Raw genomic sequence first — 26,688 nt, forward strand, 5'->3', positions numbered from 1 at the left:
GTTGTGGTTCTCTTGGACATAAGGCTCCAAAGGACGAGCATTAAGTGCTTCTTGCCTTAGAAACCTTGTCAGTCACAAACTAGGTAATTTTCAAGCACACGGTAATAAAATTAGTAACAATATTTCTAATACACTAAGAATAATGAACAATCAGATGCAAGTTTAACCTCTCGTCTAATAACTCAGCACTTTGTTGGAGTTACAAACATACCCAGCCTTGGGAATCAGAATTTGAACCCAAACATCAAACATGGTAATAAACCTGGCTGTCTCCTTTCCGATCCATTTCTAAGAAATGCTTTTACAGTATGTATGTGGACAAGTTCCATTGATTCAATACTTACTGTCCACCAGACAACATGAGTAGAAGCATACTGCACTGCTGTTTCACACATTTCTTGAACCTCTTCCTTTGTACCTCGCTTTGAGAACAAGTTGAGATAATGGCACCATATTTCAGGATTTGCTCTGTTAATTTCAAGTGCTCGAGCCAAAGCATTCAATGCAGCATCTAAACATTCCGCAGGTGTCCTAATAAAGAGTCAAATAAAGAAAACCATCTAATATTAAAGTCTCAAACAGAAACTGTATCAAGTACAATAATGCAGCTTCAGTCCCCATAATTAGCATATGCTGATTTGGATCAACCAACTTAGCAGTCAGGAAAAGGACATTTTCTGAGAAAGTAATGCAGAATTTTAGTTCATTATGTAGGCGAGGGAAGAGTAAGATTTTCATTTTGCACTGTGCACTAACCCATCCCGCCACACACCTAACCACCACTTATCATTTCCTTTCAGCCACCTCATGTACAGACACTCCTGTGCCTAGCGTCACTTTATGGACATACAATCAATTTATGTAGATGATAAAGCTATGTGTATGAGCTATTTTATGCATTTCTATTTATTCTATTTTTATTGTTTATTGTGTTATTTTATTATCTTTGCATATTTCTTGTGCTGCATCAAATCCAGAACAATTATTTCATTCTCCTTTACACTTCTGTGTTTGAATGTCATTAAATAATCTTGAAAGCTAATATTAACTTTGGAAGTACATTAGTGCCACCTACTGACAAAATAGCATTCCATGTGTAACTGAAGATGAAAGAAAATTTGTAATTTAGTTTTTATAATGTTTGCACTGAGCAGATATTAATTCAGTTTTAGATTAAAGTAACAAAGGGCAACTGAAGGCTTTGGGTATTTCCCCCAAGAGCTTCCACTATGCAAAATTCAATTAAGGGCCATACATTTACACCATAAACAATATTAGATGGTGTTTCTGACAACTTTCATTTGTGCAAGTTGTATACTATCTGCTTTATCTTTATCGCAATCTTTTCGGTTTTAAAGAGCCAGCAACTCACACTAGAAAAAGTGAGATACTCTAGAGACAAAAATTGCTCGTTAAGGGTGGGCACGTGTTTGGTTGCATCTGCAACATGTGATTGCTGCACAAAACGTGCGCATCTTGGATGAGGGCTGAGGCTCTTGCAGTGCCTTGTTTTGACTCCCTATATTAGCCTCAGTTGTCAGGACATTTTTTTCCAACTCTCTAGACCAGGGGTTCCCAACCTGGGGTCCATAGATGCCGCCACCCCCCCCCTCCCCCAAGTTAATGGTAGGGGTCCATAGGATAAAATAAGGTTGGGAACTCGTTCTCTAGACAGTATAAACTTGACAAGACAAATGGGTTCCTTCTGGAGTATAACCACTGTTTCTAATAAATCAATGACAAATAGCTTGGTTTCTGAAGCTAAGGTGCTACCTTCTGCTGCTGAATAAAACAAAAAGTCATTGGTAAATTTACAAGTTAGTTAAATCTAAAAGGCACTAAGAATCTATACATTAACCCAAATTGAAGAAAAAAATGCTGTTTAGTTTGCAAAACAAAAAAAAGAGCACAAGGGTGCAACTGTAGAAGATGGGGTCAGATGTAGATTGGAGAGAAAAGGATGGATTAGCAGCCTCAGGAGATTAAAAGCATAGAAACAACGGATACAGCTGGAAAGGTCTCAAGACATTTTTACTTTAACTCTGCATATTTTTAAACTGGTGACTGCAAAGGTATACCAAACAGTAAACTGTTCAAGATCCTATCATAAACTTCAAAAGACTACAATTAACAATGATAAACCTTGCTTTAAAGTTGAGATGAAATAATTTAAGTCAGGTAAGACCAAATAGATTTTCATTTTAATTTTGCTGTTTTTGGTTCCTGGAGTGGCTTATGCAGGCTTCATACAGTTCATTGCTCCAGGACTTCTTGCTTTAACAAACTTCTAGATTTAAACCCATCCAGCTAAAAAAAACAAAATCCAAAACAGAAAATCTTTGTGCAATAAGTTGTAACTGATCACTTTAGTTTCTGTGTTCATGCAGCTGAGAAGCTTTAAATCAATACAGACTGAAAAGAACTCGAAGTAAATGTATAATCCAACAAGCCAAACCCAATTTGCAAAATGAAATCAAATTTTTGTAAAAGGATTTACATTTAAATGTCACTTTACAGATGAAGTTTTGCACAAAATAGAGGATATTTCTACAGACATGCCTATTTTGATGACCAGCAAAACTTAGTGCAGTGTAGAGTTTGGTCAATTTGCTGAGACCCAGTGTTTATTTGGCACGAACTGCAAGTGAAGAATATTAAATCAATGTAAGTTTTTAGAATTTGATTAGCATCAAGTTTATTCAGGATAATCCAATTCAGAAGTTGATTTGTCAGCTATTTGATAAAGATGTCTCTGATAGCACTAACATGATTTGTTCTCTGTCCAAAGATGCCATCTGACTTAACATTTCCAGCATTTTCTCCATTCACAAACCTGGGCTATCCAAGGCTACTCAAGTGCAGGAGAAATAGCAGACAACATGCAATGACACAATAACGACCAAGTTATCAGCCTTTAGGTGTTGCTTGAGGAAAAAAAATACTGTCCGGAAAATGCTTAGTCTAAAAAGCTTTTTATATCTTCCTGAGTAAGAGCAGTTTGAGTCGGTGATGAGGAAGGCAAATGCAATGTTAGCATTCATTTCGAGAGAACTAGAATATAAAAGGATGTAATGTTGAGGCTTTATAAAGCATTGGTGAGGCCTCACTTGGAGTATTATAAGGAGGTTTGGACCCCATATTTTAAGAAAGGATGTGCTGACATTGGAGAGGGTTCAAAGTAGGTTCAGGGAAATGATTCCAGGATTGAAAGGCTCATCATATGCAGAGCGTTTGATGGCTCTGGGCTCTACTCACTAGAATTTAGAAAAATGAGGGGTAACCTTATTGAAACCTAGCAACTATTGAAAGGCCTCGACAGAGTGGATGTGAAGATGTCTCCTCTGGCGGGGGAGTTTAAGACAAGGGGACACAGCCTTGGAATACAGCAGTATCATTTTAGAACAGAGAAGAGAAGGAATTTCTTTCACCAGAGTGTGGTGAATATGTGGAATTTGTTGCCACAGGTTGGTGTGGAGACCAAGTCATTTGATATACTTAAGGCAGAGGTTGAGAGGTTCTTGATTAGTCAGGGCATGAAGGGATCTGTGGAGAAGGCAGGAAACTGGGTCTGAAGGGGAAAATGGATCAGCCATGATGAAATGGCAGAACAGACTCAATGGGCCAAATGGCCTAATTCTGCTCCTGTATCTTATGGTCAAATGGAATCCCAGTTTAATGGCTTATCCAAAATCAGAAACATCTGACAATATGCCATTGCCTTAGCACTGCAATTGATTTTTCAGTGGAAGTCAATCTCAGATATTGAACCTAATGACTCAGGGGTGAGGGAGCTACCAACTTGCCACTGCTGACATGAAAGGAAATTGAGCGAGACAATTAGTCTCATTCTTCACTGCACACCAGTTAAGATGAGGAAACGCATACATACCCTTCCCTTTGATTCAGATATTTATATGTGAGTTTAATCCAAAGCTGTACATCTTGAGGATTTTCCATCACACTTGTTTCCAGGTTGGCAATGTCATCAGTCTCTGCTGTAAAATATCGGACATCATCTGGAGTAATAACTGTATCTAAAGCTTCAGTTCCAGACCAGGAAGGTTCCACACACTTGGCTGAAATACAAAAGAATTGTTTTTTTTTAAATCCCCATCCACATTAAACAGTGATTTAAACTACAGTAACTTAATATTCAGAAAATCTGAGGTCTCTGTTGGTCAGAGTCGACTATGGATGTTGTGTCCTAGTCGTCTAGATACGCAAGCCTAGGCAGTACAATATGGAGAGCAAGCTGATGCCCATGTAGCAAGCTCCTCCTCTTCATGCATCTGATGAACCCAATGAAAAGGCAGAGGCCAATACAGATTGGTACGAGCAGCATTGCAAGAGTTGCCAGTCAGCGATGAACTCAAAAATACCCTTTTGAAAATGGTTGATTTGAGATATTAGTACATCCTTTCAGAAATCTCACTTCCTCCCAACAGATACAATGCAACCTTTTAAATGCCAGTTGTCAAATTCCAGCCCAACCCAATACCAAACTCAGAAAGCTACCCACAGTGCTGAAAATGTACTACTTCACGATGGTGCACAAACCACAACCATGGCATCTGAATCTACAAACATGCTGTCAAGATACCAGATGAGTTTGGTTAAAATACAAAATATTGTGTGTTTCCATACTGCTACTGGAGGCCTGAGATATTGCACATTGATAGACAGCTGACAGAGTGTCAGAGACAGCAATGGCTCCCAAAATTAAACCAAATTGCAAGTTTAGAGGAAATTGCTTGTCAAATCTAGTGAAAATCCAAAACAGAAGTATCTGAGGTGACCACATCTTAAGAAATATTACCATTCCCAGCATAGCTATCTTTGCTCAGTGTTTTACATGAGGTTTACAGCTGGAAATAATCACACAAATTTTCTGCAGTTTTTAAATTCAGCAGGATGAAAAACAAATCACAAATAAAAAAACAACTTGGGCTCCACAGTCAAAGAGGCAAGGATCTCAGAGCATTGAGGTTACCAGATCATTTTCCCTTTGTACACTGAGATTACTAGACTTAGATTGTCATTCTTTGACAATGTTCCTCAATAAAGTCAATTTTCTATAAGTAGAAATCACACAGTTCCAGCCTACATGACTGAGAACAAAGGTTAGCTGATTATCAGTCATTACTCTTCTGTCATACAGAATTTGAGCATCAACATCTTCCACAATATTCAGTATAAACCGGTTAAAAAAAATTATGTTCACTGAATTATTGGCGGTGGCAGGGAAGCTGCTCGGCCTCGGTCGTAGCAAGAACTAAACCTCAAGCTGTGGTGTCACTTGTTTACGGTTGCCCAGAAGAGAGGCAGAGTCAGCATGCTCCACCGGAGGTGGTATGGCACAGTATCCAAGCTGAATTCAGTAATAATGAGTTTTTTAAATTACAGTAAATTTCAGAATGGTCAGAAATCCCAGTGGTCTGACATTGATTCATTCATTACTCTACAGTGTGAGTCAAGTGTTCAGAGTGTAAGCAGACGTGTGTTCTGAATTGAGAATCTGGACTATGGTCAGATGCAAAACCAGGCTCAAGTTCCTACTCTCTTTAAACTCACCAGCCTCACTTAAAGTATACTATTGTGCAACATATTAAAAAAGTGAAATAAGTGTTGAATAAAATCTGCTCAGAAAATCTGCTAGTCCAGCATTACCAAAGTCCCAAAGGTGCCAGACTTTAAGTATTATTATATAACAGTAAGTGAATTGACTTCACAACACTCTTGCCTTTGGATACAGGACCTATTGTCAAGTGAGCCAATGTGAATGCTGAGTAATTAAAACAGTAACTACTTGATAATGTGGATAATGGGGGACACGGTAGTGCAGCAGCTAGCTCGGCGCTATTACAGCAGCAGAGTTCAATCCCAGCGTCCTCTGCACGTCCTCTCTGTAATGCATGGGTTTTCTCCAGGTCCTCTGTTTTCCTCCCACAGTCTGAAAACGTTAATCGGTCATTATAAACTGTGCTGTGATTAGGTTAGAGTCAAATAGGGGTTGGTCTGGTTTTAGGAGTCAGGAGGGCCAAATTGAATTGACTTTAATTTCTTACATCCTTCACATACATAAGTAAAAATCTTTACGTTACTTCTCTGCCTAATTGTGCAATTTACAGTCATTTCTAATAAATAGTATCCACAACAGGACAGTCAATATAGCCTAGAAATACAATTGTATCAGCATAAATTAATCAGTCTGATGGCCTGGTGGAAGCAGCTGTCCCGGAGCCTGCTGGTCCTGGTTTTTAATGCTGTGGTACTGTTTCCCAGATGGCAGCAGATGGAACAGTTTGTGATTGGGGTGACTCAGGTCCCCAGTGATCCTAGGGGTCCTTCTTACACATCTGTCGCTGTAAATGTTCTGAATAGTGTTAAGTTCACATCCACAGATGAGCTGAGCTGTCTGCACCACTCTCTGATGAGTCCTGTCATTGAGGAAAGTACAGTTCCCATACAAGGCAGTGATGCTGCCAGTCAGGATGCTCTCAATTATACCCCTGTAGAAAGTCCTTCAACATCTGGGGACTCATACCAAACTTCTTCAACCGTATGAGGTGAAAGTCGCACTGTTGTGCTTTGTTCACCGCACAGCCAGTATGTACAGACCATGTGAGATCCTCGGTGATGTGTATACCAAGGAACTTAAAGCTGTTCACCCTCTCAACACAGCTCCATTAATGTCAATAGGGGTTAGCCTGTCTCCATTCTTCCTGTAGTCCACAACCAGCTCCTTTGTTTTTGCAACATTGAGGGAGAGGTTGTCTTCTTGACACCACTGTCAAGATAATGACTTCTCTGTAGGCTGCCTCATTATTATTTAAGGCCAATCAATGTAGTATTGTCAGCAAATTTAATTAGCAGACGGGAGCTGTGGGTGGCGACACAGTCGTGGGTATACAGAGTAAAGGAGGGGTCTTAGGACACAGCCCTAAAGGGCAGAGGTGAGGAAGCCCACTCTTACCACCTGCCAGTGCTGTATCACTAAATAAAATTACAAAAAATAAAAACCAGACAAATCTAATCTGGTGAATTACCACTTGGTCGACTGTCAATCAGAAAAGTGATGACACAGGTCATTGTCAGTGCTATGAAGTGACACATACTCCACATAGTCCATATACATAACCTGCTTACCAATTCCCAGTTTGGGTTACTCAAGGACCACTCATCTCCATACTTCACATTCTTGGTCCAATCACGAACCAAAAAGATGAATTAGAGATTTTTTGGGGGAGATTGGGGGGGGGGGGGGGGGGGGGAGAGAGAAAGAAAAGAGAGATGTAATTAGCACAATGCTTTACAGTACAGGCGACCCAGGCTCAAGTCCCATCATTGCCTGTAAGGAGTTTGTAAGCTCTCCCTGTGACCATATGGGTTTCCTCCACATGCGCTGGTTTCCTCACACAGTCCAAAGATGTACCAGTTGGTAGGTTAGTTGGTCATTGTAAACTGTCCTCTGATTAGGCTAGGGTTAAAATCAGGGGATTGCTGGGTAACTTGGCTCAGAGGGCTGGAAGGGCCTGTTATGAGCTATATCTTAGCAAAACGAAAAATAAAGTAAATAAAATAAGAGAAGGACTATCAAGGAAGCTGAGGACGACAATGGCTGTCACATCACTGGAAAACTTTAGCATTAAGGCATTTTGATAAAATGAAGCCAGTGGGCAAAAAGGTAAAGACCTCCAATAAGTGGAGTCACACCTAACTCAATGGAAGGAGGCAATAGCAGTTAATAGTCAATCAATCCAGCCACAGGACATCACTGCAGAAGCTCCTGAGCACAAAGCCCCAGGCATGATCACCTTTGCCTACCACAAAACCTTTCCTTCTACAAATGTTGTAGCACATGGTTAAAAGTGCAATGTTCACTGATGTTTGCAAAATGTTTAATTCCACTTGCAACTCCTCAGAATACATTCCATGCTGATGTAGCAAATACAGACAACATTCACCATAAACTGAAAAATGGTCAGCAACATCCATGTCACAACAATACTAGGAAATACACATTTCTGAGTCTAATCCCTAGACTAAACATTCAGTGGCATCACCAGCAAGTCCCCCATCACCATCATCCTGGGTTCATCACCGACACAAATACTGTAGCTACGAGAACTGTATTGCCTGCATGGAATAACACTGCCTAGACAGCACAATTCAGCAACTCCATGAGACACAGTGAGTGAAAATGTCTTGATAAATGGGAGAGGTCAGAGGAGAATGGCCAGACTGGTTCAAGCTGACAGGATGGTGACAGTAACTCAAATAACCATGTGTTACAAGTGGAGTGCAGAACAGCATCTCTGAATGCACATACTGAACCTTGAAGTAGATGGGCTACAGTGCACTAATAAAAATATACACTCAGTGGCCACTTTATGTGCTGAGCAAGTTCCACTTTAAACAGGGATCATAGTTAAATAATTGGGGAATGTAATACAAAGCAAATTTCAGTCCAGAATTGATTTAGCACAGTTTATATTTCCATTTGTTTACCGTACAAATCATATGTACTGTACCATATTAGAACAGTCAATGCATTGCAACTATGATTTGATTTCAAAAGTCCTTTTTTTTTTTTTTGGCTATAAACTGCTTTGGAATGCCCTAGATTCTAAAAAGCTCCACTTAAACTTGGGATCCTGTTTTTTTTTTTTTTGCCTTCAATCGCTTTGCTCCATTAAAGAATGCATCCATTCAGCAAATCCTACTATAAGCACAACATTTCCATATAGAATTTCAAGAGTTAAAGCCAGGTGTGTTAGACATCATTTGAATCATTGCTAGGAAAATACCATTGGCCTTTGAAGGACAAATTTATTGATGCTTATTTTTTTAGAGCACAAGATAGGAAAGAAAGATTCCACTTAAACAATAGAAACTGTACAATTCACTTATCATAATAATCTACTATCAAAGGTTGAATAGAAGACCACACCGCTAAAATCACACTATGAATGAAATACTGAACAGATGAGCCATTTCGTTTATCCAGCGCTTTATCAATGACCCACTATTACAGTAGTTAAAAGAACAGATGGCCATGTATTCAGACAAGATAATGATCACATTTTCCAAGTATTGCCAAAACAAAATAAATGGGTTTACTTCTAAAACTCATTCTAATCTTATCATACCGTATCGTACTGGTCCAAAATTTTGTTCATCATCACTGTTGCTGCCTTCAGAAACTTGTTTTCTCAGAAGTTTGGGCTTCCATTTCCTTCTCTCTTTGAATGTCGTGTAAGGTGGTGCTGAAAAGTACGACAAATGTGCAAGTTCTCCCAACTTGAAATGAAAATTCATTTATCAGCTGGCAGTTTACACCTTAGCAGCACATCCACTAAGGCATCAACATCAAACTTATCAAATTTAGTGAATGAAACTATACCAGTGCTTTGATCTGCGAGATAAATTTCATCATAATACATTTCTACACTACGCTCAAGCCAAATTCACATTCTGACAGTAAGATTTGACTTTGGATTACTACCAATTCGACAGTTATCGACATGTGTTCTTACTCCAAGTGTAGAAACATTCTTTTTACATCACCCAACTCCCTACTTCTCTTCAGAAGCTATTAACTTCTGTTATGATACTTTAAGTTAATTCTTCATGATGAGCCATTATCTTTATGACAAGCACATTGCTATAAATTGAACTCAATTCTTAATTTATAGATAGAGGTCCATGGAATAAATATTTCATTATTACGTCAGAGACCACAAGTTGCGAATCCAAGCGTGGCAGGTTTGTTTTGTTGGCTACAAATAATAACTTAAAAGACAATAGTTACTTACTGTGACCAGTACTTTCATTCACTTTGCTAACAAGTAAAACAGCCATCTCATCTGTGGTCATACGATCCTTGTTTTTACCAAACTGTTTATCCACATAATTTTCTGTACATTAAAGAGAGAAATTCTATATTTCAACATTTTTGCTTCAGATATATTTTCACTCAAACATATTTGGTATGATCTTAAGAGCTAAAAATTCTTTTTAATCAGTTTGTAATGATGATTAATAAATTAATGCTGGACAGAAATATCTAAACAGTACGTAATACATAGTTACCAGCTGCAACCCTGATTTCTTCATCTGTACTAAAAGCTGAACATTTAATCAGAGATAAATTGTAGGAGAGAAGATCTTGAAACAGCTGGGATTGATTTAAAATGCAGTCTCTCATGTGCTGCCTAGACAAAAGAAAAAATATACATGGCTTTAATAGATAAATAAAATTTCCCCTTTTTACACTGCTAAACATTACAGCAAAACACGAACCAAATAACCTCTACATTTATTACCCATTTCAAATTTTAAATTGCTTTTGCATCTGAATCCAAATCGCTACAATCTTGAACATAACAATATGGAAATAAATTCCTTTTTCCTACTATTGGAAATAGGAATTTATAAAATTCCCATATTGATACTTTAAGGTTCCTGGCAAGTATGACCAAGTAATTAATCTTAATGACAGGAATCAGATTTATTAGCAGTTTCATATGTTTAAATATTATTAATATAAAGGGGAGATTCCATGATTATAAAAGTGAATGCTTTATTACTCTTTCACTGTCAAGTGTTATCTTGTGAAGTCAATGCAATAATCAATTATTAAACATAATATTCATAAAGCTAAATACAGTATACGTACCATTGGCAATCATCATCATTACATGTACCAGTTAAATCAAATCGACAGAAACATTGCTTGGGATCAATCAAGTTGCTATAGGAAACAGAACTAATCAGAAGTTTCTCTTTGTTACGAAAGTAAGGACTGAACCTGCAGAAAAAGATTGCAAATGCATAATGTGAAAATGATAGTGAACTGACAAAAAAATTCTACATTTGAATCTTGAAGCAATTGAATAAATTATAATTCTTCAATTACAGTATTCTATTGCCAATTTCAAACCTGCACATTTACAAACAAGCAAATGTTCTGAAATATCCATGCTACAGTGAAATAAGACAAGTTCTATGCATTCAATTAAGGCACTGTTCCCAAACAACCAGATTTGTATTTGGTGTCTGCACATCAACTGGAACAATGCACCCAAATGCTCAAGCATAAATGCACAATTTTTAAAGAGTGTGAGCCCTCAAGCAAATTCCTTGTTTTAATTAATTAGAATAATTTCCTGCAATTTAGATTTGATTGATGCACAAATGATCTGTGCATTATCATTATTTTTGAGAAAAAGCATTCAGCTCTTTCTACATGAAATTGTTTAAATAGCTGTTATACCAAAACTCAGAGTTAAGATTCTACTGTATATCACTCAGAAATGCATGCCAGTCTGGATTAATAAAACTATGAAAATATGCCACAGCTCCCAAATGGCAAAATGGAATAATTTCATTAAAATAATTTTTTTTGTGCTATTAATACTTATTCTGCTCACATATTTGCTCTAAAATGACCTTAGTGAAAAGGCATCAACTTAACATTGCTTATTCCAAGATTCCACACAACTATGTGAAACCATTAAGTGCTTTCTAAAGCACAAAATTCACTGAATTGTTTCCATTCAACATGTTTAGTCAAATTGTGATCTTGTATGCAGTTAAAAGAAAGTCAATCTGATCAGTATGCTTTTAAAAAATGCAGATTGATGTACTTTATGGTTCATAAACACAACTGCAGAATAAAAGCTATTACTATATTAAGCTAAAATGGTACGTCACTGGCAACAACCAGTGATGCTCCATTTTACCATGAAAAGCAGAGATTGATTCACAAGTACATGCTATTATTTCACTCTGCAGTACCCTGTCGTAGGCTAATTTGTTATAATGCTCTTGGTCCCAGAGTCCACACAACCAGAGGTATGAACACACCATAGTTTAAAATAAAAGACATCTCAGGCTGCACACTGCTGCCTGGCAGGAAATTCTTGCCCTCTTCTACCACTCTACCAGCAACAAAACTGTTTTCAGTCCCGAGTCCAACTGGAGTAAAGTACCAATCTGTAAAGGCAGCTAACAAGGGTCAGCACTATTGAGCAGAGAAGTCACTCAGCAAAGAGCTTTACAGCCCGACTGACAGTCACACAGTTCATTCTAGTCTGTTCTCTGCCAGTCCTCACAGGCAGTCATTTTTCATTGCCTTGGTGGCTCAATTCACACAGATGTGGAAATGAGAGCTATTTAACTGTTTCATCACTGCAAGAAGCAGTTAGGGAGGTCATCTTCAACATGTATTACCAAAAGGGTCCCTTTTAGTGCAGATTATATTAACATTTATTTCAGGAAAAGCAAAGTATTCAGGTAATGTTTGCATTGCTTGTCTTTTGCAATGACAAATGTTTCCTGGGAAGGAATTCCTGCCCTCCTCTACCAGCAATGAAGCTGAGTTTTCAATCCTCATGACTCCATCTGTAAAGGCTGCTGACAAGGGTTGATAGAGTTAATAGTTCATTAATTTGGCAAAAAAGTTGACAAATTTAATCAGCAACCCCTAAAAAGTTATCTGCCCCTTAGCAGAGGTACTATCACTTCAGGATGAGATACAATTGAATTCTATGCACAGCTCAGGAACTCAAGGAATAGATAACCCATTGCTTCATTAACATTTTAATTCACAACTGAAAATGCTTATCAAATAAACCAATGCCAAAAAAAACTTTCCATGTATTTGCAGTTGTGTTAGAAGAGTTAAAGCAATTGATTTGTGTGTACTAAGTTAAATACCAAATTTTGATATGAATTAATTTATATCCTCTTCCAATATAAATTTAAAGTCAAAGGTTCTATCAAGATTGTTTACGTAAGATAAAATTACAAAGAAACCACAACTTTTTTCTAATAAGAACTTTATACCTGTAAGATCTGAAGACCAAAAGAGGGCTACTGTATGTTCCAAATGGCGTTGGTTTCGAATCAACTTGTCTTGACTGTAACACCGCATCCAAATTCACAGGAATCTCCTGCAGAAGATAAGTTGTTTTCTTTTAAAAACAAAGAATGTTCAATGGTTTCTTCATGTGTGCTCAGGAAATTCACAAGTAACTTGAGCAGGAAGCAAATGACCTAATGATACTAAAAATGTGCTCTGAAATTAGAGGTTGAAGTTAAAATTACAACATTTTCAACAGAACTGCACTTCCACAGTCCTTCAGGACTGTATATTTAGTCAAGTGAGCAATCCCAATCAGAATGATCACTTGCAAAATTGTCCTGGTTATCATACATCCACATAATGCAAGTTGCCAACATTCTTGACAACAAGGTTTGGGCATTGAAATTTTGCTACAATAGAAAATTGACAGAAAAAAATCTAACTGATGCTCCAATGCAGAAGCTGAACAGCATTGCGGGTACCATTCAGATAAGAGATTTCTGTTTGCTCCCTTAACAAAATGTAATTAATCCCAAAGCATTTTTTTCAGATTAGAGCAAGCACAATATCTACTGCAGGAACACATTGTGCAGTTTATAGGACCTTCTGGCATGTGCTGCGTTGTATTGACGTGGGTGATCACAGTCTTTCCATGACCATGATTCTTCTTGGCAAATATTTCTACAGAAGTGGTTTTCCATTGCCTTCTTCTGGGCAGTGTCTTTACAGGATGGGTGACCCCAGCCATTAGCAATACTCTTCAGAGATTGTCAGTGGTCACACAACCAGGACTTGTGACATGCACTAGCTGCACATACGACCATTCACCACCTTTCCCGTGGTTTCACATGACCCTGATTGGGGGGCCAAGTAGGTGCCACACCTTGTCCAAGGGTGACCTACAGGCTAGTGGAGGGAAAGAGCACCTTACACCACCTTTAGTAGAGATGCATCTCTACATCTCCACAGCAATTTACTGCAGGCAAATTGTTATAATTTGGGAAATAGTAGACAATGACAAAAATTTCAAAAATTTGTTGAATACCTTGAAGTTCTGAAAAGTGCTGCATAAAAAAGCAATTATTTTAAGACTAAATAATATTACCATTTTCTTCAAGTAAACTCATGCTTGTATTCAGCTTTAAGCCCACAGTTAAGAGACATTGATTAAAATTAGTCAATTCCTTTCTACTAACCTGACCACACAGAGACTTCTCCTTTGAAAACATGCAACCTAATGTTTTCTGCAGCAATGTTTTAAAGTCATCAGCCTCTCCATGAAGCTTTTTGAGATCATCGAGATTGAGACCAAGAAACAGTTCTGGCTCATCAAAGCTTTTCTTTGTTGGCTTACTTAAAGTTTCTTTCCCTTGACTCAGGTCAGTATGTTTCAGATTTGGCTTAGTGAAAGAGTTTGATTCTCGAAATGACCTCCTTCGTTCCCTTAGAGATGGAGATTGCACTTCATCTTCTCCATCGTTTTCTTCAGTATCAAGAACAAGTTTATCCTGCGTTAGGTCATGCATTGAAGGCTGTGATACCACAAATGTTTGTTGTTCATCTATTCCAGACAAGCTTTCAGGTTGTCCTGCATTCCTTAAAGCTTGCGCCTCTTTCAATTTTTGAATCTTTAACCGATATTCGTATTCAAGTTGCTGCAAGCGTTTTTTCTCCATTGCTATATACTCAGCAGATTGCTTCTTTAAAATTGTTGCATGTTTAGATGCGTCATCCAATCGGATATTATTAGACTGAAAGAGGGAAAAAAAAGAGTAATTTATCGATAACATCTATATAATACTTAAACTCAAAGGCTGTATTTTTAGCAAAGCAGTAAAAGAATGCCAGTGTTAAAAAGCAAAACCAAATGATCTTTCTAAATTATGTTAAATTAAGAAAGCTAAATTCCAAAGAACTCAACACATGCTCATTTGGAAATACTGTGTTTGATTTTTATTACTTGAATAAATTATCAAAAACACTAAACATATTTTACAAAGCAACACACAAAATGCTATAAGAACTCATTAGGTCAGGCAGCATCTATGCAAGAGTAAAGAGTTGACATTTTGGACTGAAACCCTTCTTCAAGACTAGCAAGGAAAAGTCAGAGTAAGAAGGGGAGGGGTGAAGTAAAGAGCTGGGAAGTTGATAGGTGAAAGAGATAAAGGGCTGGAAAAGGGGGAATCTGATAGAAGAGGACAGAAGGCCATGGAAGAAAGGAGGAACACAACAGGGCGGTAATGGATAGGTTAGGAGAGAAGGTGAGAGAGGGAAGCAGGAATGAAGAATGGTGAAGGAGGGGGGCAAAGAAAAGGGCATTTACCAGAAGGTTAAGCAATTGACAGGTTGAGGGCTACCCAGTGTGGATCCTCCAACCTGATTGTGGCCTCATCCTGGCAGCAGAGGAGGGCATGGACCATCATGTCGGAATGAGAACAGGAAGTAGAATTGAAATGGGATCCTATCGGAAAATCCCGCTTTTAGAGTCAGCTGGAGGGAAGGTGCTTGGCAAAGTGGTGTCCCAATCTACGTCAGGTCTCACCAATGTAGAGTATGCAACACCAGGAACACGGGATACAGTAGACAGGATACAACAGACTCGCAGGCAAAGTGTCGCCTCACCTGGAAGGACTGCTTAAATGGTAGTGAGGGAGGTGATGGAGGGGCAGGTACTGCATTTGTTCCACTTGCAAGGACAAGTACTAGGAGGGAGATCAGTGGAGATGGAAGAATGGACAAGGGAGTGTGAAGGAGAGATCCCTGCAGAAAGTGGAAAGTGTGGAGGGGGGCAGGGCAGAGGAGGGAAAAATGGGCTTCGTGAATTATGTCCTGGATGCGGACACTAGTGGGATGGTAGGAGAGGACAGGAGGAACCTTATCGTTGGTATGGCAGAGGAAGGATGGGTTGAGGGCAGATGTGTGCAAAATGGTACAGATGCATGCAAGGGCAGCATTGAAGGTGGAAAAACAGAGCTCCCTTCTTTGAAGGAGAACATCTCAGTTATTATGGAATAAAAAGCCTCATCCTGAGAGATGTGGCAGAGATGGAGGAACTGAGTGAAGGCAATGGCATTTTTACAAGTGACAGGGTGGGAAGAGGTATAGTCCAGATAGCTGTGAGAGTCAGTGGGTTTATAGAAGATATCAGTAGGTAGAGCTGTCTCCAGAGACAGAGACTGACAGATCAAGAAAGAGAGAAGTGTCAGAAATGGACCAAGTAAACTTATTTTACAACCTTGTCTGAATTCTGTTTCAACTTACAATTGAATCTTGTTCACGTTTCCGTTTCCCTACTTGACTAGCAAGGGCTTTTGCTCGTGCAAATTCTTCATATTTGACCGAAAAATTTTTCTTAATTTGTATTCGATGTTTTACTTTATGAATCTAAAGAGGATAAAAGAAACTAGATTTGACATTGTTGAAATCTGAAACTACTTAAATTGGAGCCCAATTCAAACTTGTGGTATGGGTACAAAATTCTTCTAGGATTTGCTATTAAGACAAATGTGGTTCCAAAAAAAAAAACACTGCTACATAATCGAAGATATCAGAAAAATCTCTTAAAGTACTTAAATCTACCATTCACAAAGCTCTCATATCAGGATTGGAAAATTGCTGATGCTTCTTGGCTATCTATCATTCTTTCCACTCCACTAAAAGATCAGCCCATTGCTACACACTATTACAATAAATTTCTCAATGAACCCAAGAGAAGGGAGCATGGGAACTGAAGCTGAGGCAAGCCACAGGGTATAAAAGTCAGAACCCAGTAACTGGGAAGGGAGAAAGACAAATATTTCCTTGTGATCCTGATGCCAAACTATTGGTCTGCAAATAGTCTGATAGCAAGCAGATGATAAGCTTTGTTGCGCCTCAAATGCATTGTGTCATCCCCGTTATAGGATTGAAAGATTTCTTATTTGTCTCATTATAGTCATAGAAAAGTGCAGCACAGAAACAGGTCCTTCAGCCCATCTAGCCAAACCATTTATACCACCTTTCATTAACCTACACCGGGACCACAGCTCCATACCCCTATCCATGCACTTATCCAAACTTTGCTTAAACATTGAAATAAAGCCTACATGCATCATTTGTGCCAGCAGCTTGTTCCACATTCTCATGACCCTCGGAGTTAAGAAATTTCTCTGCACAATAAAGGAATGGCAAGATAATTGGAGCACAATAGGTCCTCATTTCATGCCCTCATACATTTTACAGCACATGAACAGAAAACCTGACTGATTTTCCATCCTTTTCCACAGAAGCAAAATGTTCCAGATTAAGTGTTGACACAGTTCAGTATGTGTGCTTTTTATTTTAAATCGATCAATTCAGCTTGCAAATAAAACTGAAATATAATTAAAAGTTATATTAATATAGGCAATGGCACAAGTAATCAAAACAAGATCTTCAGCCTACCTGTTCTTGAAGCTTTTTAAGAAGCATTCTATTGGCGTTGACAATCTTCTCAGCTGCCTGTAACTGTTCTTTATGCTTCATATATTTGACTTCAGCTTGACGCAGTGCTTCCTTCTTTTTTGCTTCTTGCTGTAGTAAGCTTGTTAAGAGGGACTCGTCTTTTGTAAGCAGGAGACTAAAACAAAAGTGTCAGGACAAATTGTTATTTTTCTCAAAGTGAATAAAAATGAAAATTGCATGTACATTCAAATGCAACTTTTAAGTGTGGTACATTTGAATTATGCCATAAAACCAAAATTTTGTTGTGTTTCAATGGGAATAGTTCTCATTCCTATTAACCGCAGAGTTGAAGCTCAATCCACTCAATCTTGCCTCATTAGCCAACCCTATAATCCTTAGAACTAATCATTAAGTTGTTGTAAGCGCAGTCTCTCCCATCTCAGCCACTGAAGTTTGTAACTCCTCCAGAGTCGTCACTCATTTGGTGGCCTCCCTCACTAGTCCCTTTCTTGCACGGTCACTCAGTTTTTGAGGACAGCCAGCTCTAGGCAGATTGACAGCTGTGCCATTTCTTGATGACTGACCTAACTGTACTCCAAAGGATATTCAGTTACTTGGAAAAATTAATTGTACCCATCTCCTAACTTGTGCTTTTCCAATAATCTTTATGTGGAGTCACTTAAAGTGTTCTTTTGTCTTCAGGGTGTAGTTTTTCCAGTATAATGACTCATCAGCAGTTGGACCTTCCAGACACAGGTGTATTTTTACAACAAATTGAAACACCTTGACTGCACACAAGTCTCCACAAACAGGTCCCATTTAATTAATTAATTATATGACTTAAAACTAACTGGTTGCACCAGTGATTTTGATGTGTCATATTAAAGGAGGTGAACACTTATGCAATCGATTATTTTGCTTTATATTTGTAGTTAATTTAGATCACTTTGTAGAGATCCGTTTTCACTTTGACATGAAAGAGTATCTTCTGTTGATCAGTAGGTGGCTGTGGAAGCCAAGCCTCTGAGTATATTTAAGGTAGAGGTTGATAGACTCTTGATTCGTCAGGGCATGAAGCGATACAAGGCGGCAGAAGATTGGGACGGAGGGGGAAACTAGATCAGCCATGATGAAATGGCGGAGCAGACTCAATAAGCCAAATGATCTAATTCTCTCCTGTGCCTTATGGTCTTATGATGCAGTTCATTTGACCATAGACAGTGATTTGAAAGCTGGTTAATACATTTTCTTCTTGTAGACAACCTGTTAATTTTCTAACATGCAGCACCAAGTCTTTGAAGGCAGACGCTCTGGTTTTAAGTGTTTCCCAACTACAGTAGTGAAATTGTTCAATGATTAAACACAATGACTCAATTATCCCCAGAGAAATCCTGAAGGACTATGTTTAACCAGAATTTTTTAAATATTTTATTTTATAACTCCTCCAGAGTTGTCATAGGTGTGTGCGTGTATATATAAAAAATAATCACCTTACTACTTGTATTGCATAAACACACACACACTGCATATACACACACACACACAATTTATTTGTTATTTCTCTCATTTCCTTTACCCTTTTTATTCCTATTCCTTTTAACATCCTTTTTACACAATCTTTTTCTATCTCGTTAATTTGTACATTATTTCTTTCATTTTTTTTTCCTACTGCTTCCTCTTACTTTTTTCTAAGTGACTCGGGACTTGACTGCTCTATTAATGAAAATGCTGAAGATGTCATGCTTAAGAAAAGAAGGAGAAAATGTAAACAACAGGAATTCTGCAGATGCTGGAAATTCAAGCAACACACAAAGTTGCTAGTGAACGCAGCAGGCCAGGCAGCACCTCTTCCTAGAGATGCTGCCTGGCCTGCTGCGTTCACCAGCAACTTTGATGCGTGTTGAAGGAGAAAATGCAGTCATGTTACAATACCAAAGAAATTTTTTTTTTCTTTTCCCTACAAGTCTAAAAATGAATTTAAGACTCTCACTGGGAGCTGAATGGTGGTACTAATGGTACTGCTAGCTATCGTAAAAAACTTAGGACTTTGGTGGTGCCAAACTGACAGTTTTTCCAAACTACTGGCAGTCATTTCTATTAACACCCCAACATTGAACCAAAAACAAAGGTGTGCTGAACTAATTAAGCTAACAACACCTAATCCCTTCTGCCTGGGCATGGTCCATATCAATAGATAGATAGATATACTTTATTGATCCCGAGGGAAATTGGGTTTCGTTACAGCCGCACCAACCAAGAACAGAGCATAAATATAGCAATACAAAAACCACAAACAATCAAACAACAAAATGCAAACTATGCCAGATGGAAATAAGTCCAGGAGCAGCCTATTGGTTCAAGGCGTCTAACTCACCACCGGAGAAGCTGCAAAGTTCGATGGCCACAGACAGGAACAACCTCCCGTGACGCCCAGTGTTGTATCTCGGTGGAATATGGCCGGAGTCCAACAGCAAAAAGTTCAATATCCGGTCTACAAACACGTTCCTCGATCGTAATATGACCAGGATTGCACCGTCCATTGTTAACCAGAACAGTAAGCACCCAAATCCTTTACGCTTACCGCTCTCAGTGCACTTCAGGTCAGCCCAAACGGTCTAGAAGCCATCCATAGAAAAGTTTTGATCGGGTATGTCCTCGTGCAGCCCCAGTGAAACACATAACACTGCACTCCCGAAATGTTCTCTGACGCCTGACGAGCGCCATCAACTCGTCCATTTTATTACCCACCAAACTCCTCTTCTCCATAAGTCTCTGTTGTCTTGACCCGGTCAACTCCCTGCTTAAGAGTCTTTTAAAATGCCTCTACCATATCTACTTTCACCACCATTTCTGGCAATGAATCCTTGTCACTCACCATTCTGTAAAACTAAACTTGCCCCACACATCTCTGTGAATTTATCCCCCTTACCCTAACTGTATACCCTCTAGTATTAGACACTTCAATCCTGGTGGGGGGAACTTGCTGCCTACTCTATCTACGCCTCTCAGAATGTTATTTATTTCTGTCTGGTCTCTCCTTAACCTCCAGCACTCCAGAGAAAACGACCCTAGTTTGTCCAACCTCTTCTTACACCACATATTCACCAATTCAACATTCTCTAAATGTTACTTTTCAGATGTGATTTTTGCATTATAAGAAATTTTACAGTGACTCAAGTTTGGAGGAAGAGTGGTTCCACAGCTCTTAAATTTAGATGGAGCTCACAAAACATTGGCTGGTGAACCAGATGCTGATAAGTGAGATTCCCAAATAGTCAGATGACAGATTAGGTGAATTTGACTGCAAACAGTCAAATCTGTGAAAAGAATCACAGAGTTGTATGTGATGACATGCATTTACTCCAATAAGAAATTTTACTTTGAACTTTAATGGGCCAATATTTACTTTTAAATGCAAGCCAACACAAATGACCTACAATTTATAATTAGAATTTAATAGCAAATAATATTTACAGAAAATAAATTGCAGATGCTGGAAATCTAAAACAAAAACTGAAAATGCTGAAAATATTCAGCAGGTCAGAGTACATCTGTGGGAAATTCAGATTGGAGACCCTTCATGTTGAGGCTAGCTGTTAGTCAGGGTCTACTATGGATATTGCGCCCTCACTGTATACATGATACGCAAGCCAGAGCAGCACAATATGGAGAGCAAGCTGTTGCTCATGCAGGCTTCCCTCCACACAGCTGATGAAACCAAAGGAATGGCCGAGACCGATACAGTTCAGCACCAGTGGCATCACAGGAGTTGCCAGTCAACGCTGGAAGTATTGATAGTGCCTTAAGGTGATGAGGTTTTAAGGGTGTTGGGGAAGTAGGGAATGATTTTTAGAACTTTGCACTTTGTCAGTATGACTTGTGTAATACCCACCCCATGTGACTGCCTGATTGATAAAGACAGCTGACTTCTGCATACCTGTCAAACCACAAAGACGACTGCTTTCTTCTGTTTGCACATGTTCTGAAATGATTAACAACTCTTTGTATGGTATAAAGGCCAATGCTGTACTAACTAAGTCAGAGGTCTGATACGAGCCCCCAGAAGGAGAGGAACTCTGTCACTGTTGTGCAGCTCCGCACCTCTTGCCGGCTAAGCCTGAGAAAATAAACTGAAGCCAAGGATAAAGTGATAAACTGTTTACTGTGTGGTTATTGGTCCAGTGAATTTAAGTTTACATTTGGTGCCGTGACTTGGATCCCAACATAGGGAAAGTCCCTGTGGGCTGAGTAAGTGACAGAGAGCTGTGGGTGAGTGTTAACAGGTGGTAGGGCGCCCCGAGGTGTTTTACCTCTGACTGTCCCTTCTCCTTGCCCGAAACTCCTGCCCCTCGCCCAGAGGAACTGGTAACTTGACGGGATCCAACGAACTGCCAAGACCAGAATAGTGAGGTAAGCCTATATTTATGTTAATGCTGAAGGTCTGTTGGTGCTAGGTCAATATGACTAATTAGACAATGGGCAAGGAAAGGGCCGGGTCTATTTGTACAATTGGGCAACAGGTCTTTGGCCTGGTCGATCAAACTGTATAATTGAATAATCAGCACATGATGGGACAGACTTTGGATACAGAGGGCAAGGAAACTCCCTTGCAGTCGATGTGTGAACAAATACCAGATAAGGAAAAGGACCTCCGGATGTTAAGTGCAGCGCTGACTAAGAAATCGGGGAATGGTATGTGGCCACATGGGGGAACCTGGGATATAATATCTTGTGAACAAGCTGTGAATTTGAATTGGAAAAAAGATTGTGGTAACAAGTGGAAATTATTGATCAAAGAATGGAAGGATAAAGCTGATACTAAATGGAATAATATCTTGCCAGCCAGCTGGAGGAATAATACCCGTGATAAAGGGATAAAGGTATGTACGGCAGAAGGGTTGGGAGACACTGAAAGCAGAGTGTGAGTGGGAGATGGGCAACAGAAGAGAGAGCAGGAAAAACAGTGTAAGCAGGCAAAGGCTGATATGGATAGACAGGAAGGATTAGATCGTCAATGTTGAGCGCGCAAGGGAAAAAAGACCAAGGATCCCGAACCTATGCCTGGCATACCAATCCTATTTGACGATAGCGATAGGAACGAGGAATGGGGCTGCTATCCCCTACTTCCTCATTTTATTCTGTCTCCACCTTCTCTTCCACTAACCACCCCCCCACCCTCCCTTAGAGGCGGTGGCCAAGCAAATTAAATTATGAAAAAAGCGTCAGAAATCTGCCCAAGAGTTAGGGAACGGGGAGGATTACGGACTTCGGAATTTGTTTGAGGGCATGACAATGTCACCCTCACACCAATATCCTATCCAGCAGATGCCAAACCCTCTGGCTGGCCAAGGCAATCAAAACCCAACCATCGGTGTTTATGCCCCCTGCAAACCTCAAGAGATAATGATTATGAACCAAGCCCCAGATAGGAAGGAAAATCCCGCAATGTTTGCCCAATACATTCGGAGCACCACCCAAATGTATAATGCAACACCACAGGACTTGTTCGGATTATGCTGTACGGTATTATCACCAGAGAAACAAAAGTGGCAAGAAGGGATGGGAGGCCATGGGGACTTTACTGCCCTGTCGGCTGCTGTACCCCAGCCCCAGGATCAGGTGGAGCAAATAATACAATTCCTGGAGCCGGCTTTGCAGCAATCTGTGAATATTACTAAGGTTTTGGAATGCAAGCCTAAACCAGGGGAGTCTGGCTTTGATTACTGGGAAAGGTTTGTGGCCTGTTACGGGACGTTTGCAGGAGACTCTGCTTTCAATGGTGGTCAGTATTCTCCACTCTTTAATGCTATGATCTTGCAGTGCATACCCTCCGACATTGCCGATATGATGAGAACTAATAACATTAATTGGTCCAATAATTCTAGACCTCAGATGAGATGGGCAGTAGTATACTACTGGGATAAACGCGGTGAGCCTCCGTCCCACCCCCACCCTCAGGTAAAAACTGAACATATACAGCATCCCTCCCGGAGGGGGCCAGCAAATGGAAATGGAGACCCACTCTCAGGGAGGGCAGGGCCTGAAGATCCTGACCGGCGGTTCCCAGATTGGCCATATCCCAACCCTGATGATGTGGAACCATGGGATCAGCCTCGCGACTGGTGGCAACCACCCAGCCGCAATATGGTTCAAGGACACCCAAGGGGACCACCACAAGGATCGCGCCCGATGGAATTGTCCAGGCATCTAGGAGGATATCACCGGGAACCTGAAAGATCCCTGAGAGGCTCCTGCTTTAATTGTGGCCGCTATGGATATTGGAGGGCCAACTGCCCACAGAAATCTGGATCTGAACCACCACCTCAGGGGCCCTCACGAGCTCCATTCTCAACGAACAACCTCTTCAGCACCTGACCCACAGGAAGAAACCCCCCCGGTGGTAAGCACATCCCCGAGTCAGGAGCCTCACATCACCCTACAAGTGGCCGGAATCCCGATTCCGTTTACGATTGATACGGGGGCAACCACTTCCACCCTCGATCAGGAAATAGGAAGGCATTCCAGCTATCGGGTACTACCATTATCGTGTCAGAATTTGAAGGACTTGAGTGCCCCTAACTGTGAACTCAGCCGTTACCAGTCGAATATTGTGGACATTGCTGCAACGTTTTCTTTACTGTGACCACTAATCTGGGATGCAATCTGCTCTGTCCTTTGGGAGTTGAAATAATCTGCACTGAAGGCATTACCTTGGGACTACTTGGCCGCCGACAATACCCCCAGTTTGTAGCCCCTCAATGGTGGGGTTTGAGCATTGACCAAATGACATCTACCCGCCGTCTCCGACACCAGACCCCCCCCATGGGACTGTATGCTACGATCCTACCAGATGCTCTATTGAAGATGGCTGATATTATGCACCCTTTGAAAGATTGGAGTACCCGGTATTGTTGATAGGACAGGTAGAAGGTAAGGAAGGTACAGTTTACCTGACCGCCATTCCAGACTACCTCTCATGCCAGACTGGGTTAGTGGTTCCGCACATTACCCTGCCCATTAATCCTGGGTATAAACCTAAGAGCCTGGGATTTCTTGCTTATACACAGACTCGGCTGGCTGCCGATACTAAGGGGACCTGGCAAGTCATTCCCAAAGGACGATGAAGATACTGGAAGCAACCAAAACAAAACATTGGGCGCCTGGTCCATCGCATTTCCAGTATGAACCAGACAAAAGGAGGTTGCTCCTCAGCTATAGGCTACTACCTCTGGCCATGAGGTTGGATGTACTATCTGCACCCCAATTCAGATTGAGTTAAAGGAAAACCAAGCCTTGCCCTCTATGCCTCAGTACCCCCTGAAACCGGAGACAGAAGAAGGGGTGCAGGCGCTAACTGACTCCCTTGTGGCACAAGGAATTTTGGTTCCCATACCCCTATATTCCCTGTCCCCAAACCAGGACGAAGAGACTGGCGGCTGGTTCAACATTTAAGGAAGATAAATGAAATCGTCGCTTCGCTCCATGCATTAGTTCCGAACCCAGCTACCACTCTAAGTTGCATACCTGCAGATGCATGTGTACTTACTGTAACAGATTTACATGCGTTTTTCACTGTCCCTCTACATCCAGATTCGCAGTAGTTATTCGCCTTTACCTATCAAAGCCAGCAATACCCTGGACACGGTTACCCCAGGATTTCATCCACTCCCCTGTTTTCGCAGACTCTTCAGAAACAATTATGCACACAAGAGCTGCCGAAGGGCTCTACCATAGTCCGGTATGTGTATGCCCTACTCCTAGCCAGTAACCATGTGCAAGATTGTGAAAGTAACACCACGGTATTACTGAACTTCTTGCATTCTTTGGGATACATGGTCCCTCCTCACAAGGTGAAATGTTCTCAGGAGGAAGTTAAGTTTCGAAGTATCGTACTCGCAGACAAGGAACGAAAACTGACAGAAGATCGGATACAACCCATCGCCAACACTTCTCCGCCAACTACCCCCAAGCAGATGCGCGCCTTCCATGGTCTTTTAAACTTCTGTCGGCAATGGATACCCAATGTTGCTATTTACACCCGCTTGTTTAACCCCCACCTCAATTGCCCCGCCTAGTTTTACTCTAACAACCAAGCAATTAACAGCATTTATGGAACTAAAGGACAGCCTCCTCCAGGCTCCAGCCCTCGGCCGACCATTGTACAATCGACTTTGCCGGTTGTATGTTACAATCAGAGAAGACTGTGCCACTGCCGTCCTCACTCAGATGCACGGTGACCGCAAAAGGTCGGTGGTGTATTATTCCACTAAATTGGATCCAGTTGCTGCTGGCCTGCCTCACTGCTCCCAGGTGCTACCGGCTATTTACATGTTAATAACGGCAGCCTCTAATATTACTCTACACAAGTGACGGTTCTGACCCCCCACTCTGTGGTCGAGTTGCTAACCCCCCAACAGACTCAACAGCTGACTCAGGCCTGCCAGAACAGGTATGAGACGGCCCTGTTGAATAACCCACTACTTCTCTCACTGTACATTAAACCCAGCTATGTTTTTAACAAAACCACCGCAGCATCTTACCTCACCACCACACGACTGTTTGCTTAGAAATCATTTTTTTTTTTTTTTAAATAAACAATCGCCCATGAAGACCTAGGAGACCAATCTTTGCCAAATGCAGAATTAGTGTTATATGTTGATGGAAGCTCTCTTATCGCACCTACGGGACAGCAGTGCTCGGGAGACTCAGTCGTCACTAACTCTGAGGTAGTCGAACAAGGGCCCTTTGAGACCCCGGTATCCGCACAAGAGGCAGAGCTCTTTGCCCTGACCAGAGCCTGCATACTAGCCAAGGGAAAGTCTGCCAACATTTATACGGACTCCCGCTATGCCTTTGGGGTGGCTCTGATTATGGTGCGTTGTGGGAACATAGGGGATTTCTGACCTCAACAGGCCTACCCATCAGTAACGCTGTTTTCGTATATAACTTACTGCAAGCCTTACAGTTCCCTGCCAGTGTGGCGATTATTAAATGTGCTGCTCACACTGGAGAACCCAATGAGATTTCAAAGGGTAATGGTCGGGTTCATAGTCATACTTTATTGATCCCAGGGCAAATTGGTTTTCATTACAGTTGCACCATAAATAATAGTAATAGAACCATAAATAGTTAAATAGTAATATGTAAATTATGCCAATAAATTATGAAATAAGTCCAGGACCAGCCTATTGGCTCAGGGTGTCTGACCCTCCAAGGGAGGAGTTGTAAAGTTTGATGGCCACAGGCAGGAATGACTTCCTATGATGCTCAGTGTTGCATCTCGGTGGAATGAGTCTCTGGCTGAATGTACTCCTGTGCCCAACCAGTACATTATGTAGTGGATGGGAGACATTGACCAAGATGGCATGCAACTTGACAGTATCCTCTTCTCAGAC

General features: G+C 40.6%; 1 protein-coding gene across 1 annotated transcript in view; it reads right to left on the reverse strand.

The window, feature by feature from the left end:
- LOC140202525 (zinc finger C3H1 domain-containing protein-like) overlaps positions 1–26,688 on the reverse strand; it is a 73,048-nt gene that overhangs the window by 14,897 nt on the left and 31,463 nt on the right. Inside the window, exons 13-22 of the mRNA XM_072267471.1 lie at positions 17,294–17,468; positions 16,133–16,255; positions 14,065–14,619; positions 12,850–12,956; positions 10,679–10,810; positions 10,093–10,214; positions 9,816–9,917; positions 9,150–9,266; positions 3,890–4,076; positions 345–531 (exon numbers count right to left, since the gene is read on the reverse strand). Of these exons, the coding sequence (XP_072123572.1) occupies positions 345–531; positions 3,890–4,076; positions 9,150–9,266; positions 9,816–9,917; positions 10,093–10,214; positions 10,679–10,810; positions 12,850–12,956; positions 14,065–14,619; positions 16,133–16,255; positions 17,294–17,468 (1,807 nt within the window). The remainder of the gene's footprint in view (positions 1–344; positions 532–3,889; positions 4,077–9,149; positions 9,267–9,815; positions 9,918–10,092; positions 10,215–10,678; positions 10,811–12,849; positions 12,957–14,064; positions 14,620–16,132; positions 16,256–17,293; positions 17,469–26,688) is intronic.

This window comes from Mobula birostris, chromosome 9, assembly GCF_030028105.1.
Source record: "Mobula birostris isolate sMobBir1 chromosome 9, sMobBir1.hap1, whole genome shotgun sequence".
NCBI lineage: Eukaryota > Metazoa > Chordata > Chondrichthyes > Myliobatiformes > Myliobatidae > Mobula > Mobula birostris.